The sequence below is a fragment of the Aythya ferina genome (genome assembly GCF_964211825.1).
Source record: "Aythya ferina genome assembly, chromosome: 1".
NCBI classification, from domain to species: Eukaryota; Metazoa; Chordata; class Aves; order Anseriformes; family Anatidae; genus Aythya; species Aythya ferina.
Genome location: NC_140296.1, coordinates 102,210,291 through 102,227,270, shown reverse-complemented (window position 1 = coordinate 102,227,270; position 16,980 = coordinate 102,210,291). Strand labels below are relative to the sequence as shown.

The 16,980-nt window shown below is 36.5% G+C and overlaps 1 protein-coding gene across 1 annotated transcript in view; it reads left to right on the top strand.

The window, feature by feature from the left end:
• ADAMTS5 (ADAM metallopeptidase with thrombospondin type 1 motif 5) overlaps positions 1-16,162 on the top strand; it is a 47,737-nt gene extending 31,575 nt beyond the window's left edge. Inside the window, exons 4-8 of the mRNA XM_084492744.1 lie at positions 2,313-2,596; positions 4,203-4,386; positions 4,787-4,962; positions 5,830-6,005; positions 9,474-16,162. Coding sequence (XP_084348870.1) covers positions 2,313-2,596; positions 4,203-4,386; positions 4,787-4,962; positions 5,830-6,005; positions 9,474-10,044 — 1,391 coding nt within the window. The 3' untranslated portion in view covers positions 10,045-16,162. The remainder of the gene's footprint in view (positions 1-2,312; positions 2,597-4,202; positions 4,387-4,786; positions 4,963-5,829; positions 6,006-9,473) is intronic.
• Positions 16,163-16,980: the final 818 nt, after the last annotated feature.

Here is a 16,980-nt window from a genome sequence, read left to right as displayed (position 1 = left end):
AAGGGGAGTAATCAATAGCATAAGTGGTTTGATGTCATCAGTTGCATTAGTGGCCCTGAATTACACCACAGACTCGTTTGCCTGTACTAACTAGTAAAGCATATGACAGCTGACTGAATTGCAGACACCAGCATTACATACAGTTATGGTCAGCTAAGTAAATTTCAGTATAAATGTCTCACCCAAGGTCAACCAGGAGGGCTGGGGATGATCAATATGCTGATTCTCTGTCTCCCGAGGCCCACTCTGAGAACTTTAATCATCGTTGTCATCATATCACCATTTGTTTTACACTCATAAGATGACCCCAGACAGCAGTTTGACATTTAGAAAGAAAATGTTCAATTAGTGTCCAGAATACAGTGACATTTATTTCCATCTGCTTTTAGCCAACTCTTTCCTAAGATAATAATTGCGTTTATTGTCATGCCAGCCACTAGACTGTAGTATTATTGCTTGCAATTTATTGTGTTTTGTCAGAGTGCTTGGTGTTCTTTGTAACCTGAAAAAAAAAAAAATAAAAAAAAATGAAAGGACTATTTCTAATTTAATTAATTTATATCCTGGTTATCTGCTTCCTGCACAAATTTTATTCTGCCTTCCAGGCTATATTGCACATAACACTGAGGAAAGAGAATGAGGTGTCTTGATTAATACTGTCATCAGTCAAGTATGTTGCTCTAGACCAAGGCACCCTAATGTTCTTTGATACTCAGGACAAAAAATGAGAGTAGTAGTACATACATGTTCTGTACATTATAATGTAGTGAATTGCTGTTCTTGCTTTTAAAAAATAGCACAACCGCAGGAATAAAAAAATCTGTGCTTCTTCACTTTTTACCATATCTTTAATATTTTATACTATAAAAGACTTTGAATGCTAGGATACTTTCAAATGCCTTTATCTCATGATGCTCAGTTCATCGGTTAGCATTGGCACACCTTGTCTCTATTTAAGAAGCTAGCATAATCCAGATGAAAGATAAGGCTAGAGTAAATCTGGGTCAGCAAAGGATAAATACAAAAAGTTTAACAAGATAGCTTTTTGGTAGTAAGCGATGATGTAGAAAGACTTTTTGGCTCATTTGGCTAATTGTCCTTAGCCTTAAGAGGGGAAAAAAAAAAAAAAAGCTACAGTGTATGTTCTAGAGGGAAAACAAAAGCCATTGAGTGATGGGGTATTTGATTTACTTAAATTCACTGCTGTAGCTTGAAATTCAGTTCCAGTTAGTTTAAACAGTGAAGTTTTTCTAGATAGCCTTTTTTCATTCATGATCCAACCAAAGAATACTGGTGTATGTTGCAAAGTGATGTAAATTGTGTTAAGTTATTTTGGCCAAAGATAAGTGAAGCTTGCCCAGACCACATACCCCTTTCATGGGGTGTAAAAGAGATTATGCTGAATAAATAGTTCTGCATGTCAATAACTGAGTTTTTTCAATAGTAAAAAAAAAAAAATAATAATAAAAAAAAAATCTATTAGTAGCTTGTCTAGAACCTAAATGCAAATTCTCATTTTCAGTGTGCCAGACAAATTTTTACTTCTGCAGTATATTTCAACACACATATTCAATTCTGTATTTTATATTTATGCTATTTTTTCCTTGTCTGTTTTTTTTGTTTGTGTTTATTTGTTTTGTGCATGTTTGTATAAAATTGATAGCCCTCTTCAAACTAATTCCAGAAGCCACCAACTATCATTCTTTACAAGGGAAGCCCAGTCCAGATTTACCACCAACATTAGTTTCAATATGCAACTTCTGTTTTTCCTTTGATCTTTTTGTGGTTTTTTTTGTTTGTTTGTTTGTTTTTGTTGGTGGTGGTGGTTGTATTTAAGTGCCTCATGAGCTAGATGTCTGTTCTTTGTGATTTTTCTGGCTTCTCTTTCTCAGTAGTACTGATGTTTTGGCTCAAAATTCAAATGGGAATTTTGTTTACTTTTCCATGAGTCTTGATCATTCCTTAAATCACATATTGATAGAGTGGAATGTATTCGGAGTCAATTCAAATAAAGGAAAACAGAATGAAGGAGCAAAGGACCTGAATAAAACCAATTTACACTCCTGGACTGGAAATAGCTTGACACCTGGTATACTCCTGGGAGACACAACAGTTGCAATATGACCTTGTACAAAACCTCAGAGACCTGTACAAAACCTCAGACACCTCAGAGAGTCTTTCCACTGACATCAGTGTCCTTTGACACTGTCATTCTCACTGTCATTATCAGTTCTCGTAATATGAATGACAGACTAGTAGCACTGCAGAGAAAACAAGGTAATGAGTAATAATAGATTGGATTGCTCTTTTAGGTAACTGTTTGCTGGACCAACCAAGAAAGCAGATCCTGGGCCCCGAGGAGCTTCCAGGGCAAACCTATGATGCCATTCGTCAGTGCAAATTGGCATTTGGATCCGAATACACGGTGTGTCCTGGTATGGATGTGTGCTCTCGCCTGTGGTGTGCAGTTGTTCGTCAAGGTCAGATGGTATGTCTGACTAAGAAGCTGCCTGCTGTGGAAGGGACACCATGTGGAAAAGGAAGGATATGCCTCCAGGGAAAATGTGTTGACAAAACGAAGAAAAAATACTACTCAGTAAGTTACCTGCTATGACCCTAGGGAATTTTAGGAGTAACCCTCAAAGGCACTGATTTTTGTGGGAGGGAAAGGGACTTGACAAAAGTCAGATTGAAAGTTACTGTATATTTTAGCATGTAATTGGAGTGTTACTGGTAAGGGATGCAGGAAAAATGCTACTAAGTTTCAGGAAGTTTCATTCAGGAAGTTTTCTTCTTGAAGTACGGAAGCCTTCGATCATGGAAAACTGAGAACATCCTTTCAGACTAGAGGACTCACCCATTCAATAAGTCAGGTCTCAGGATGTGTGGAAAGATTCTCAAGGAACTATTCATAGCTTCCTGACTTCTTGGCAGTGGACTCTGAGGTAAATTAAATCTGTAAATCTAGTTCACAGCCCTCATCCAGAAGTGTCCAGGGACCTAACTGTAGTGAAGAGAAAGATTGATGACATTCATACAGGATACAATTTCTGGATCAGATAGTTTGTACTTATAGTGACAGAATCCCCTCTGTCAACTTAATAGCTCTTAAGAGTCCCCAGGTTCATGAGAGTGGCCAGGTTCATGAGATTGCCAACTGCACAGTTCAAATGCTTTGAAATTAACTTGGAAGACAGTAAGTAGCACTGCCCTTTCTGTTACACCTACAGGAGAGAGACAGCCTTGCAGAGCTTTGCGAAGACACAAAATATGAGAGTCATTCAAATCAAGCTACAGCCTTTGTAACACTCTTTTTTGTAGAATGGTATATTTCTTCATGTAATGTCTGTTAATTGTTGCAATATTGTATTTAGGGAGCCAAAATAGCAGAGTTGCAAACTGTATCTGACGGCTCCACCTCTTGCCAGTATTCTTGAAATGTTAACTAGTTGGTTCTGAAGGAACTTTTACTCCACTTTCCCTGCCAACATTTTTGTTTTATGCCTTTATTTACTGCCTTTAAAACACTCTGAAATTCAATATGATTTATTTACAAAGGAAAAAACAGCAGCGATCACCTGAACTTAGACTTAGTAGACTACTACCACAATTTGGACAGATAATCCATTTGGCAAAACTGTGGGTGGTTTGTTGTATTGGTAGCATGTGTTGTATTTGTAGCATCCCTCATCAACATAAGGGATTTTGCCTCTTGTCCTTTAGAATTCAGCATTCAGGTATGCTTAAGAACGCTTGCATATGTTGTTTAGAGCAATACCTATTCATCATAATAATTGCATTTATTATTCATAGGTAGCCTTATGAACATGTTCTGGGAGCTGAATCCCCTGGAGCTAGTTTATGGGGGCCTGTTGGTGGGAATAGCAAAAAATAAGAGAGCAGCACATGAAAATATAGTCCATATTTCTGATGCATGTATTTCTACAATGAGCGGGCTGAAGCTGGCTTTAAGAGTAAGGCCTATATTGTGCTTGCATGCACAGTTACAAATCAGGTGCCATCAATCTGCAGATAAAAGACAGAAATAAATTTTACTGGGAAAAAAGAAGGCTTGAAAGCCTTTTATCCCCAGTTAAAATGACCAACAAAATGCCTTTTCAATTGTGGAAAACATCAGCAGTGTCTCTGAGATTTAGCACCTTTATTCACACCCTTACCTCCCACTGTTCTATATGTTTCAGGCATCAAGCCATGGTAACTGGGGGTCCTGGGGACCTTGGGGACAGTGCTCCCGTACCTGTGGTGGAGGCGTTCAGTTTGCGTATCGTCACTGCAACAATCCAGCTCCTAGAAACAACGGCCGGTACTGCACTGGCAAGAGGGCCATCTATCGCTCCTGCAATGTCACACCCTGCCCAGTAAATGGTATGTTATGTACTTGCTCCAGCCTCTGTTTTCATAGATAGTAAATATTGAACATCTACTGAGAAAAGAAACAACAAAGATCTATTGTACTTCCTTTAAAATGTGCTTACCAAGGCAAGACATTCATCATTCATACAATATGTTAATTCTTCCCCCAACCCCACACTGACTGCAGACAGAAAGGACGTTGAAATGAAAAGAAATTTGTCCTGGAAAATGAACCATCATGCTAGCTCTAGTCCTTCATAGCATGGGAAGATTGCTAAAAAAGTTAAAAAGAGGTGAAGTGTTGTAACTTCAAAAATCAAGTTAAAAAGAAATTGGAATAATAGGTGTGAGTGCGTGATGATTTTTATAGCACAGTCTGCAATAGTCGCTAATGATTTGAATAATTCTACAGCTAAATCTTTTCGACAAGAGCAGTGTGAAGCAAGGAATGGCTATCAGTCTGATGCAAAGGGTGTCAAAACATTTGTTGAATGGGTCCCCAAGTATGCTGGAGTGCTTCCTGGAGATGTTTGCAAGCTCACCTGCCGAGCCAAAGGAACTGGCTATTATGTGGTATTTTCTCAAAAGGTAATGGCATCTCCAATCATGACTTCATGTTCAAGCTGCGAAGTATTCTGTATCTTAGAAATCTTTCCGTACAGCAAGGGAAAATAAGTTAGTCATATGATTCAAAGTTTTAACTGTGTCATTAAATATAATGGTTTGATCCAGTGGTTATACAGTAGGACCAGAACTGACCTCTGAAATTAGTCAAGTATTTTCACATTTCAATATGTGGGTTCATAAAAATCTGGGTCTGTTAGTGGATTCTGCACAGGTTTCTTTTCAGTAGTGGATAAATGTTTTTTTGCCTGCAGACTCATTTGTGAGTCTGGTGGCCTTTGGAGGAGAAAGAGTGCCATGAGTAAAAGAACAAATTTTACCCTGAATTTAAGGGAGTCTTAATATATTAAGGGAGTCTAGAGTAACTCATACAAAGCCAATTAATATAAAATAATTAGCCAATTATTGTAGATTTGACTTGCAGTGATGCAATTTGAACTAAAATGTCTCCTACACTTATATCTGCAGTTTTCTGCCTCTAAATGTTATGAGGATATATGCATTAATAAGGTGAACTGATATGCTCAAGTGAGAGGCTATATACAAGTACTGATATCATTATTATTAATAAACTGTAAGCTCATCATTAAAGTCAGGGTCATTTTAGTGTTTTATGCTAGAGTTATCTGTCACTGCTTTCAGCCCCTGCCTAAACCTCATCTGCTTTAGTGCTGTGAATGTTAGAGAAACTCAGTCTGGGCTGCCGGGATAGGAACTCTGTTCTGTATGGGTCACGTAAATAAGTAACTTTTTTTACCAGTTAGATTCACAAACCAATTTATTTTTATTTTATCTGTGGTAATTTTAACTAACAGGCATTTGATTACCTAGGTAACTGATGGTACTGAATGTCGACCATACAGTAATTCGGTCTGCGTCCGGGGAAAATGCATCCGAACTGGTTGTGATGGCATCATCGGTTCAAAGCTCCAGTATGATAAGTGCGGGGTATGTGGAGGAGACAATTCCAGCTGCACAAAGGTCATGGGAACCTTTACCAAAAAGAGGTATTGATCTAGAGTATTAGCAAATATTTAAAAAATACTTGCTGTGCAAATAGTACCTCTACTTGTCTGTGCCTGCCTGCCTTCCTTCCTTCCTTCCTTCCTTCCTTCCTTCCTTCCTTCCTTCCTTCCTTCCTTCCTTCCTTCCTTCTTTCTCTGAATTCAATTTACTTGATGTTTACAGATATTTACAGCTGGCCTCTTAATAATACCCTGAAACTTGCAAATAATCACCTGTCAAAACACTGTACCTAGTTCATTTCTGACATAAAGTACAAGTGATACAGGTGAGCAGACTAAGGCATAGAATCTTATGTTATTTGCCAGTCTTGCTGTGGCAGATGACTTGTGGTTTGTAGAGGAGAGAGGGAAGGGAAGAGAGGGATGCATCAGACAGTTGTTGAGGTCAGAATACTCCGTGTGTATCTGAAACTGCATTTCCCAGGTGATGCTGCGTTAGGAAGTTATGCTCTGGGAATCTGTTTGATCTCATCTAACTTTGAACACTAAGTATATCCCACCTGATTAAGTGACAGAATCCTTGTGTAAGTTAGTGGAGAGAAGCAGCAGACAACATTAGAGTACAGCTGTAAAAGTCGTCCTTGGCAGCTGAGAGGGATTATACCCTAAAAATACCTTTTCACACCACTCAGTATACAGGGAGCTTAAATGACTAGATGAAATGTCAGAAGTGGCATTTTCTACATCCCTTAGTGTTCACTAGGATCATATTGATCTCCAGATGTACTTCTTTTAAGTTAAAATATTTATAGCAGTTATCTGTAGGACGTTTTTCTGTCAGAATATTCAGCTTTTAACTACAATACTTCTTAATATGAACAAAAGAAAAGCAACATCCCCATGTTTTTTCCTAACCATATTGAGAGCAGCAGCAAGCTTTTTACAGATTACCAATGTCAAATAAGTCTGCCTTCTGTCTGAATTCTTGTTTCCCTCCCCCTTCCATTCTTAAGGTTCATAAAAGAATGAGATTTTTTTTACTATCATTTGTATAGATTCCAAGGTTTTAGAGGACCACTGTAGTGACCTACTCTTAGGAACTTTTAGCTGAACATTTATACTCAGCATCTTGCAACTGAATTAGTGTACCATCTTTTAAAATTTACAGAAACTTTATTTTGCTTAGTATCTTCCAAATTAGCATATGGAATGCTACTACAAGTTGAAATCTGAGTCCTGAAATGACTTTTTATTTCTATACATTTCAACGTACTAATTAATAGCAGTCAAAAATATCTCTGAGTGTTTTTTTTTTCCAAAAATAAATATAACCAATATTCTTCTCAGTAAACCAATGATTACTCACCTAGGGATGCCAAAACACCTCTTCCAAAAAGAATGGAATTTCCATCCAATTTAGTACTTATATAAACCAGATCTATTCTAATCTGTAAATATTGAAATGTCTGAGCTGTCTAAATGAAGAAGGCAGTGCAAGATATTCATGTGCTTTAGCAATGATCCTTGTGGTGCAGACCGGGCTCCAGCAAAGATGCTAAAGGGACTCCATGAATTTTAGTGAAGCCAGATTTGTAGTGTAGATATACTTGGAATCAGTGAGATTCTACTGTAATTATACCTATGAAGGTACCATCTTATTCTAAAAATCATGACTTTAACTGAAATGAGACCAGTCAGAGAATAAAATATTAATTCAACCTCAGTGCATTTGAAGAGCTGTCCCATATAGAAAGTAATAAATAATCAAGCAGTTCTAACTTGATTTTGATTGAATTTGCATTGTCAAGAATTTATTTTTTACTGGGAATATTGTTTGAGATGATTCCTTTATGCAAGTGACTGACTTCAAAAAAAGAAAAAAAAAAACTTCATTAAAATAGTGAAATCTCAATTGTCTGTAAACTATTTTTGTATATAAAAGGGCAGTGGCTCTAGTAAAATTATCTTTCTCCACTGAAAAATAGCAGCTCCCTCTTTGCTATCCACTATAAACCAACCTGTATTTTAAATGTACAGGGAAATTATTAAATGTGTAAGAGAAAACTAATATTTTCCATTGTAGACAATTGCCATAACAACATTTGTTTGTACTTTTTTCCCTTAGAGCAATCAAAACACAATCTTCTGGAGAACTCTTTCGTAATAACTTTTTTTTTAAAAGGCTGTAAAGTTAAATAGTCAGAAGTTGGGAAATAGGAGAATGAAAGATGCACATGCTTCTTTTTGCACATGAAATATTGAAGAAAATGTTGCGTTCTCTAGCATTTCTTTTAATTTTTGAAGAAATGATTTTGTAACTTTAATAATATGTTTTAACAGAGCTCTTTTGGCAACTGTTAAGTAAAAATATTTGTGCAGTGCTGTGGAGCAGAGTCACCCATCCTGTTTTTTGCACCATATTCCTTCACGTTTATAGAGCTGCTAAATCAAGGGACTTTTAGTAGTTGTCCTATAACTGCTTGAAATAGCATGGGAATAGCACTAGTGTTTAATCTGCAGTCTCTGCAGTCTTTACTTTTGCAACCAAAAATTTGCAAAGGTAGTAGTCTATTCTTTAAACAATTCCAAGGGACCCCATTCACTATTATACATTTTAAGTATATTTTCTCATTCCCTTTCCTCTAGATGTTTCAGCACTAACCTTTTCAGATTTGAGGTACTTGCAGAATGGTTTTATCACAAAATTAGAAATGAAAATAAATGTTTCCAAAGTCCAGCTGGTAGCTTACAGCTTTGTACAGCATTCAGACTTTTCTGTTTATCCATACAGTTAAAACAAATAATATACTTGAGATAGTAAAAAATTTTAGCACACTTGCAGGTTTTGAATGCTTGTCACTTTTGGTAGAAAAGTTAAATATCTTCTTTTAAGTCTGCATTAAAACATTTCAAAGTAGAAACTAAGAGAACTTTGTGGTACAAATTAAACATTTGAGTGTACCTTGTGTTAGACACTTAACAATTAATCTTCGGCTTTATGAATTTCAAAGTAAACAAATTTTTTCTCAGTGATCAAGATTATTTTAAAATGTTCCCAAGGTACCTCTATCCAGCTGTTACTCTGCTCATGCTTCCCTTAATCATCATTATAGCAAAGACAGCAAGAAACAGCTGTAACCAATGCATATCTCATTATCTTTCCTTGGCAGGCAGAACGTGCATCGTATTTCATATCTCCCACCCTTTGCTGAAATATATAAGCTATCTGTTATTCTTCATTCCTTTTGTATCTGACTCATGTAAAATCATTACTAATGCTAAAGATTAAGCAATTTGAAGTAAGTGCAGTAGAAATTTCTTCAAGAACATAAAGAACAGTACACAAGACAAATAACGAAACCCAATTAAACTAATCTTAGATGTGCCGCTAGCCAGATGGATTCAAGTAAAGATGCATCGTACCAGTAACTTCATTAGACTTAAGGTTTATTTCACACCAGCTACTGAGTACTTTCTTTTTCTCTTTTTTCTTTCTCCCCCCTCATTCAGTAAGGGCTACACAGATATAGTGAAAATCCCAGAAGGGGCAACTCACATCAAAGTTCGGCAATTCAAGACTAAGGACCAGAGCAGGTTTACTGCCTACCTGGCCCTGAAAAAGAAAAATGGTGAGTACCTTGTCAATGGAAAATATATGATCTCCACTTCAGAAACAATCATTGACATCAATGGGACTGTCATGAACTATAGTGGCTGGAGTCACAAAGATGATTTCTTGCATGCGATGGGACACTCTGCGACAAAAGAGGTTCTTATTGTGCAGATACTTGCAACTGACCCAACTCAACCCGTGGATGTCCGTTACAGTTTCTTCGTGCCAAAGAAGCAAGGGCAAATGACTAACTCTGTCACCGGCAGTGGCAGCAATAGCAAAGTAACTCCACAGCTCATGCAGCCCCGGTGGGTTACGGGGCCGTGGCTTTCTTGTTCTCGAACATGTGACACAGGATGGCACACCAGGACTGTCCAGTGCAAAGATGGGCATGGAAAACTAGCTAAAGGATGTCTTCTCTCTCAGAGACCGTCAGCATTTAAACAGTGCTTGTTGAAAAAGTGTTAACCTGTGGTTGTGATCTTCTTTAAAAGAGGTTTGATGAAGCCATTTTTGACATACCGGTATTAGGTCTGCCCAGACAGAGAGAAGCAAAGGCTTCGATGTACTTACATATAGTCTCAAATTATGGGCAGAATCTGCCTATTTGGACCAAATGAAGATGTGCACTGCTTTAAAAAATAGTAGGGTGATCTTAATATGTCAAAAACCTAAGCATTAAAGTTGTTATAAGCCCTCTGCGTCTGCAAAAATATAAAATAAAATAATAAAAAAGAAGAAAAACTAGTGAATGGAGGATCCTGGGATATTTGAAGGTTACAGAATCATCTCCCCGTTTTTCACCTACCTCTAATACAGTATGTCCTTAGAAAATGTCACTTGTACCCATGATACCACAGTAGCTTATTTTATACTGTTTTGTAAATATATTTGATTTGGTATGTCACTTTATATCACTTGGTTCTATTAAAAAAAAAAAAAAAAGACAAACTATATAAGCAAAGTGATTGACCAAAGTATATCTACAGCCCTGTGGACTTGGTCCAGTCTTCAGAAATGGCTGCAGATGTTTTACTGGAAAATGAAGAGCTTGCTACTGGTTTTAAAAAGTAATACTTTTTGGTTTTGACAAAAGGAAATGCATTTTTGTTCCAGGAATTTCCTGACAGCAGATCATAATTCTGACAAATACTGTGTTTCCACCAAGAAATTCTCAAAAGGAGCATTGCAGCAGTTCACAGACCAGGGATCCCCACAAGTACATTGCTCAAATACCAGCACCATCAGCAGCTCCTTACTATGTGTATGTCACACACACATAGCAGGAGGATTTGGCTGCTAGAAAGAATGTGTATACCTTCGACTTAGTAAACTTTCCATTAGCTCCAGCTGTGTCACAGCACGGGGCCTTTCTTGTCGATGAACAATAGCTGCTAGTTCCTTTTATCCATAAAACAAAGGCATACTGTATTTTGTAGAAACTAGTTAGAGAACCAAAAATTACAGGTAAGATAAACAAGTGTCTTCTAACTCAGATATTCTGAGGCTGTATACAACTGCTTTCTCTGTTATTTTCTCTATGGCTTCCACCTTGAATCTAACAATGTGTGATGCACCTACATCTTTTGAAGAGGCTATAAAGGTCGGAAAACACAGCAAGCAGTTAATATTTTATCACTGTTTTGTCCATCATGTCTAACTCTGGTATTCATCTTACCAGCAAAAGTTTGTAACTATTTGTCTTTTTGTTTGTCGATTTTTTTGTTTGTTTTTATTTTTTTTTAAGCTGTAGAACTTATTCATATTTTGTATATCTACCACATTTGGGAGGCAGAGGGGTCATTAGAAAGTCAAACCACATCAGGATGTGGAAGACTTACCCAATATCAATAAGGCTGTTTCCACAGTACAGGCAGTAGCTAGTAATAATTTTCTTTGGCAGCAGCTTCTGAATCCCATTATTGTCTGGTTGAAGTTGTGTGACCGAGGAAGGGTATTTCAACATATACAGATAACAGGTGGAGGCTTGACACCAACCCTGTTAGAATTGCTTCCTTTTTATCATCAGGGTTTGAATAAAGCCCTAGAATAACAGGTACCAAAAGAAATGGTCATGATCTGCTAATGAAAATAGAAGCCCATCTGTCTTTTATTTTTCAGTTCATCCACCCAGGAGAATGTAAAACTGTAGGAGCATTTTCAGACACAACTGTGAGTCAGTGGTATTTGAGCACTGAACTTCCCTAGACTCTTCTAGGAAAAATCCCAGTCATGAAATCAGTAAAGAAAACATGTTGGCTTGTGTAGTGAGAAGGTCAGGTCTCACTCCAGGCTGACATAAACATGTTTTTGCAACTGAGGCGTGTTTGTGTGAATTCTAGAAAGCATGTGATGATTTTAAAACAGCATAGAGTTGCTACATCTACCAGTATGAAACTGGAGAAATATCTGTTTTTGTACTCTATTATAAGTAAACAGGAATAGGGTTAGGGCCTCATCCTCCCTAAAACTGAATTACAAAGGAATGTTACTAGTCATCTTCGGTTTTCAAGAATAGTATGACCTAATAGAAGTAGTCCTATAAAAAACATGGGTCTTGAGGAAAATTCTCTTGTTAATAACTGACATCACCCTATTAACTTAGATCAAGGCTCTGAATATTTGCAAACTTCTGGAAAGTTAAGATTTTTGCTTCATCTAAACAAATGTTTCAGAACTTCTCACGAAAGTTCATAGTAAGTATAAACCATCAGGAAAGGAAAAGTAAGGAGATTTAATGTGCATAGACTTAATATTTGTCTTGGCATACAGATGCTTTATTAAGTGGCATTTCTTTTTCCTATGTTTTATCAGAATAGAGAACGTACAAGTATTTGTGTTTGCATCATAGTAGTAATTTATTACGAACAAAATGAGTAAAGCTTTTGGATGCTACTCAGATTCCAGAAGAATACCATAAGCTGGTATAAATTTAAAGCTTTCTTAGATCAAGACTATCTTTTTTGTAGAAAGATTATTTATAAAAATTAAATAAATATGGGAACTAAACAAAGCAAATATATGTGCAAAAGAAGTTTCCTTTATATGGTGAGAGGGCAAAGGGGACAGACAAAGGAAGCAATCCTAAAAATGCAAGATGAACTAGACCAGCCTGCTCTGTTTAACACTTGCTTTTTAGCAGATCTTTGTAATCAGACTCTAATTGCCAACCTTGCTTTTTTCAGTCATAGCTATTTCATGTAACTGATGAATGAAAAATCGATGCAAGGTATGTGACTTTGTCGTTTCAACTTGTGTTTCAAACTAAATTCTTTGTTGGTCACACATTGCTTATATTACTACCAAGTCATGCCAAACAAGATTCATAAAATGCTTCCTCTGGATAGAGACACAGTCTAAGAAGCCCAGAGTATTACTCTGTGCATGGAAGTAAACAATAGTCAGTGTTAAACTCACTGCAGGTTTTTTGGGACACATCTCCAATGCTTTCAGTGGAGTTCAGCCCCTTAAAATCTGTGTTCTTCCGAGCATCTGCTTTTCAAATATGACAGCCTCATTATGAAAAAGTCTATCATCTTTGTTTTGCCTGTATACCTGAAATTCAATTTAGCTGCCCTCCTGTGGAAACAGTTTTATCACAAGGGAGAGAGGAAATAATCTTGTGGATTAATCACAATTGTTAAAAAAAAAAAAAAAGAAAAAAAAAAGCAACACAGCACTGAAAAAAATAAAATAATTTATTGTTTTTACAACTGGTATGTGAACGGATGTAATGAATTTATTTATTCTTATTTAACAAAAATACCAATTGTGCAAATTCTATATTTAAAATGTTTGCTATCATCTCTGTCTCTCTCTTTCTTGCTCTCTCTCTAATTTATGCTTCAAATTTGTGTTGAAAGTACACCTTGTGAGTTTACATAATGTATGGCACTGGTTATTTTTTTGTTTGTTTTTATTTAGAAATCTTTCTGTATGAAACAGGAGTATATGTGTATACGTGTGTGCACACTGTATAGATGTATATTCTTTTTTCTGCTACCACCTTAGACAAGTTGTAGATTTCTAAGTTTGTGACACCTCATGCTCAAAGGAGCTTTGTTACACTTCAGCTCTAGAATCTCTCAGCTAGCAAGTCTTAGAGGTCTGTGGATCACCAAAAAAAAAAAACACATCCATGCTCCTAAAGCGATCAGACAACAGACTCCATAAAGGTGCGAAAGGTGCATGCAATTCTTATGACGCACCTTGGTAATTTAGCACTGAAGGTGGTAAGAGTTCTACCATTTGCACCAGATTTGGTTTATGTAGACTGAACCATTAAAAAAGCTGCCTTTTCAGTCTTTTCACCATTTATATACTTACATACATTTGCTTCATTATATTCCAGCTCATCACACCACGTCAGGCAAAGTTAGACACTAAAATCCAGCCAAGCATGCATTCCAAGTATTTCCTTGAAAATAATGGTATCTGCTTACTTCCACTGTTCGTCCAGTCCAAATTCTGCTGAACTCAAGGGAACTTGCACTGGACTCATTATGAGGTGAAAAATGCAATATAAATAAACTCATAAAATCAATTTATTTAACGATACAAATTATTTCTGTAACCACTTCACTGTCAGGACAGTACTACAGACAGCAAATAATCTATTTCAAATGACCAAAAAGTACCTTTCTCATTAGTGTCTAGATTCACACAAGTTAAACTCCAGCTCAGCCTCTGTGTGCGCTGTTTGCTGCCGTCAAGGCACTACCCAAGACCCTGAGCCAGCCACAAGGCTTTAGATAAAATTACAACAACCAATGGGTAATGGTCTCCTTTAAGACCCACTCCAAAATGCCAGGAAATGACAGTAAGCCTTGACTTTGATAATCTTTAGGGCAGGCTTTAAATAGGATTCATAAGGATGAAACATTAATAATGGTAGGTTTTCAGCAAAACATTTAGGTGACTGTTTTTTCTCATGTTCATGAATGCTGTGCTGTTTTTTGTCACTGAGGAAGATGGAGCCTATGGCAAGAGCCAAAATTAGATTTTCTGAGCATGGGCTGAAATTTTCAGGGGAAAAAAAAAAAAAAAAAAAAAAAAAGTTGCTGATTTTGAGGTCTTTGTTCCTTTTTTAATTAACTGATTAGTTTTTATAGAGTTATTGAGAGTACATCACTGCATTCATACTTGCCATTGGTAACATTTTCAAGAAGGTTTTTTTGTTGTTTTGTTTTTGTTTGGGTACACTGAATGCCAGCTTGTATAGTAAAGGTAGTTCAGCATTCTTGTTTCAAAAAACATTGCTAATGCAAACATTTCTGGTTTATCATGTGTAGTGGTAATGACTCTTAACCTGAGACAACTTGTCAGATAGTCAGCTGGCATCACAATATATAGCTCTGCCAGTTTTCAGTGGCAGCACACAAACACTGAAAAGCCCCAAACACCTTGTTAATCTTCTAGGTAAATGGCTGCAGAGCTTCTCTCCAGATACCCTGTAACAAACATCTTGATAGTGTCCAGCCACTCTGCGCAGTACAGAGTTACAGATTGAACCCAAAACTCACAATGCTGTTTGCCCTGAAACCTGTCTGCAGAGGCTCACAGTAGCTGTAAGGACACTAAAAGCATTTCCACATGTCAGATAGAATCTCATATAGTCCGTGTTGAAATGCATAGGTGGACACACAGAACTTAGCTATAGCTAAATGGAAATGTATATTTTTGTATGTGCGCTTGCATATACATGTGTATGTATAAACATGTTCACATACGCATACACACGAACAAGTATTCGAGTCTCCATTAGTCCCATTCACAGGGCAAAATACGTAGGTATATCTAACACCAGTGCAACTAAATTCAGAGTATTTTTTTTTACATCATTTGGCTTTGCAGGAGCTGCTTCAGACATATACCACTCTAGGTGACAACATAATTTCTCTTGTAATTTATAGGAACTGGTTTACACAATTTATCATATGAACTGTGAAGTTTTCTAATAGTTTTATCATATGAAACATACTCCTTGACAGTCAAGCTTATATGCATTGCTAAAATCTCATCAGATATAGGAAATAATACACTGTATTCAAGTAAATTGGAGACAGTGTGTATCCCTGTATAGCAATAAAAATACTTAATTTCTATTGTCAGGTCATTGCCTAACATCAGATAAAATTAGAGAGGTATTCTAGGGAAGACTAACAGGAAAGCACAACCTTTATTTTTTCTTATTTTTTTTCATGTGCCTCTTTGTACACTCTATTGGTGTCAACATATTCCGGAAAGTGTCACTTTGTGCATTATAGATAACTTGACTGAAATACTGGTACCCTTTGAAAACTAAGATGTGTCACAAAACTTTTTTTCATTCTAATTTGTGTCTAATATAAGAGAATTAACATTTTTAGAGCACTACTATGTCAGCCAGTTTACACCATAATTAATATGTTATGCAAAATATAAATTCATTTGAACTGAATTGTACAAGGTCTACACTGTACTATGACACATTGAAGGCCAATATTTTGTTTTGTTAACTATTACATATGTATAATTTACCAGTTGTAATCTTAAAACACTTGATTCTGTGATTTCAGTAAAAGTAATAAATATAAACTGTATCATAGGTCCAGGTACTTGTTCTATATGGTATATTTGTGGGCTACTGTTTGCCATTTGTGACCCACTAATGACAGGTAAGCTAAAAGAGACTGAGCTGATCACTAAATTAAGTGATTTATGTGAAAGTGTTCTTTTGAGTCATGAAATATAACAGAGGAGTGCAGAAAACAGTGTGTACAGTCCCTTTCTAGAGCCTTAGACAAAGTCCAGTAGATATAGTATACACTGGTGATCACCTGAGCCCCTGCAAAGCCCCCATGAAATCCGTGAGACCTATACAAAAGCATCATCCAACAGAATTAGACAGTGGATTAAGATAGAGTGAGATTCATAATTATCAATGTAAACCTAACTAGAGTAGTAAAAAGCAGCCAGAACAAGTAATGAAAACATACAGTTTGTGCAAAAACGGTAGTAAAGCATGTATCAAAGGAAAGAGAAAAGCAGCAACTAAGGCGATTGGGCTGTTAAGAAAGAATGACTTACACACTCCAGTTGAAGCATGGCTCTTAAAACACTTTAGTACTAAGACTTATTTTTCCAATAGAACTGCACTATTATATTATGCATTATAATTCAATTTCCATGCTGATTTCTTGCTTATCCTTTCTAATTCCGTAACACTAAGTTGGAGTTTTTCATGTTCCCTAAAATGATGTGCTCTTTCCAAAAGTGAGAGCAAACCCAACTCAAAAACTGTCTCACCCCATCCATGTGCATGTCTAATCTATTGTTTGCTGACATTTTTTTGAATTTTGGACTTTGCTTATTTGTTATTGTTGTTGTTTGTTTGATTTATATTGTTTTACAGATTCTAAATTA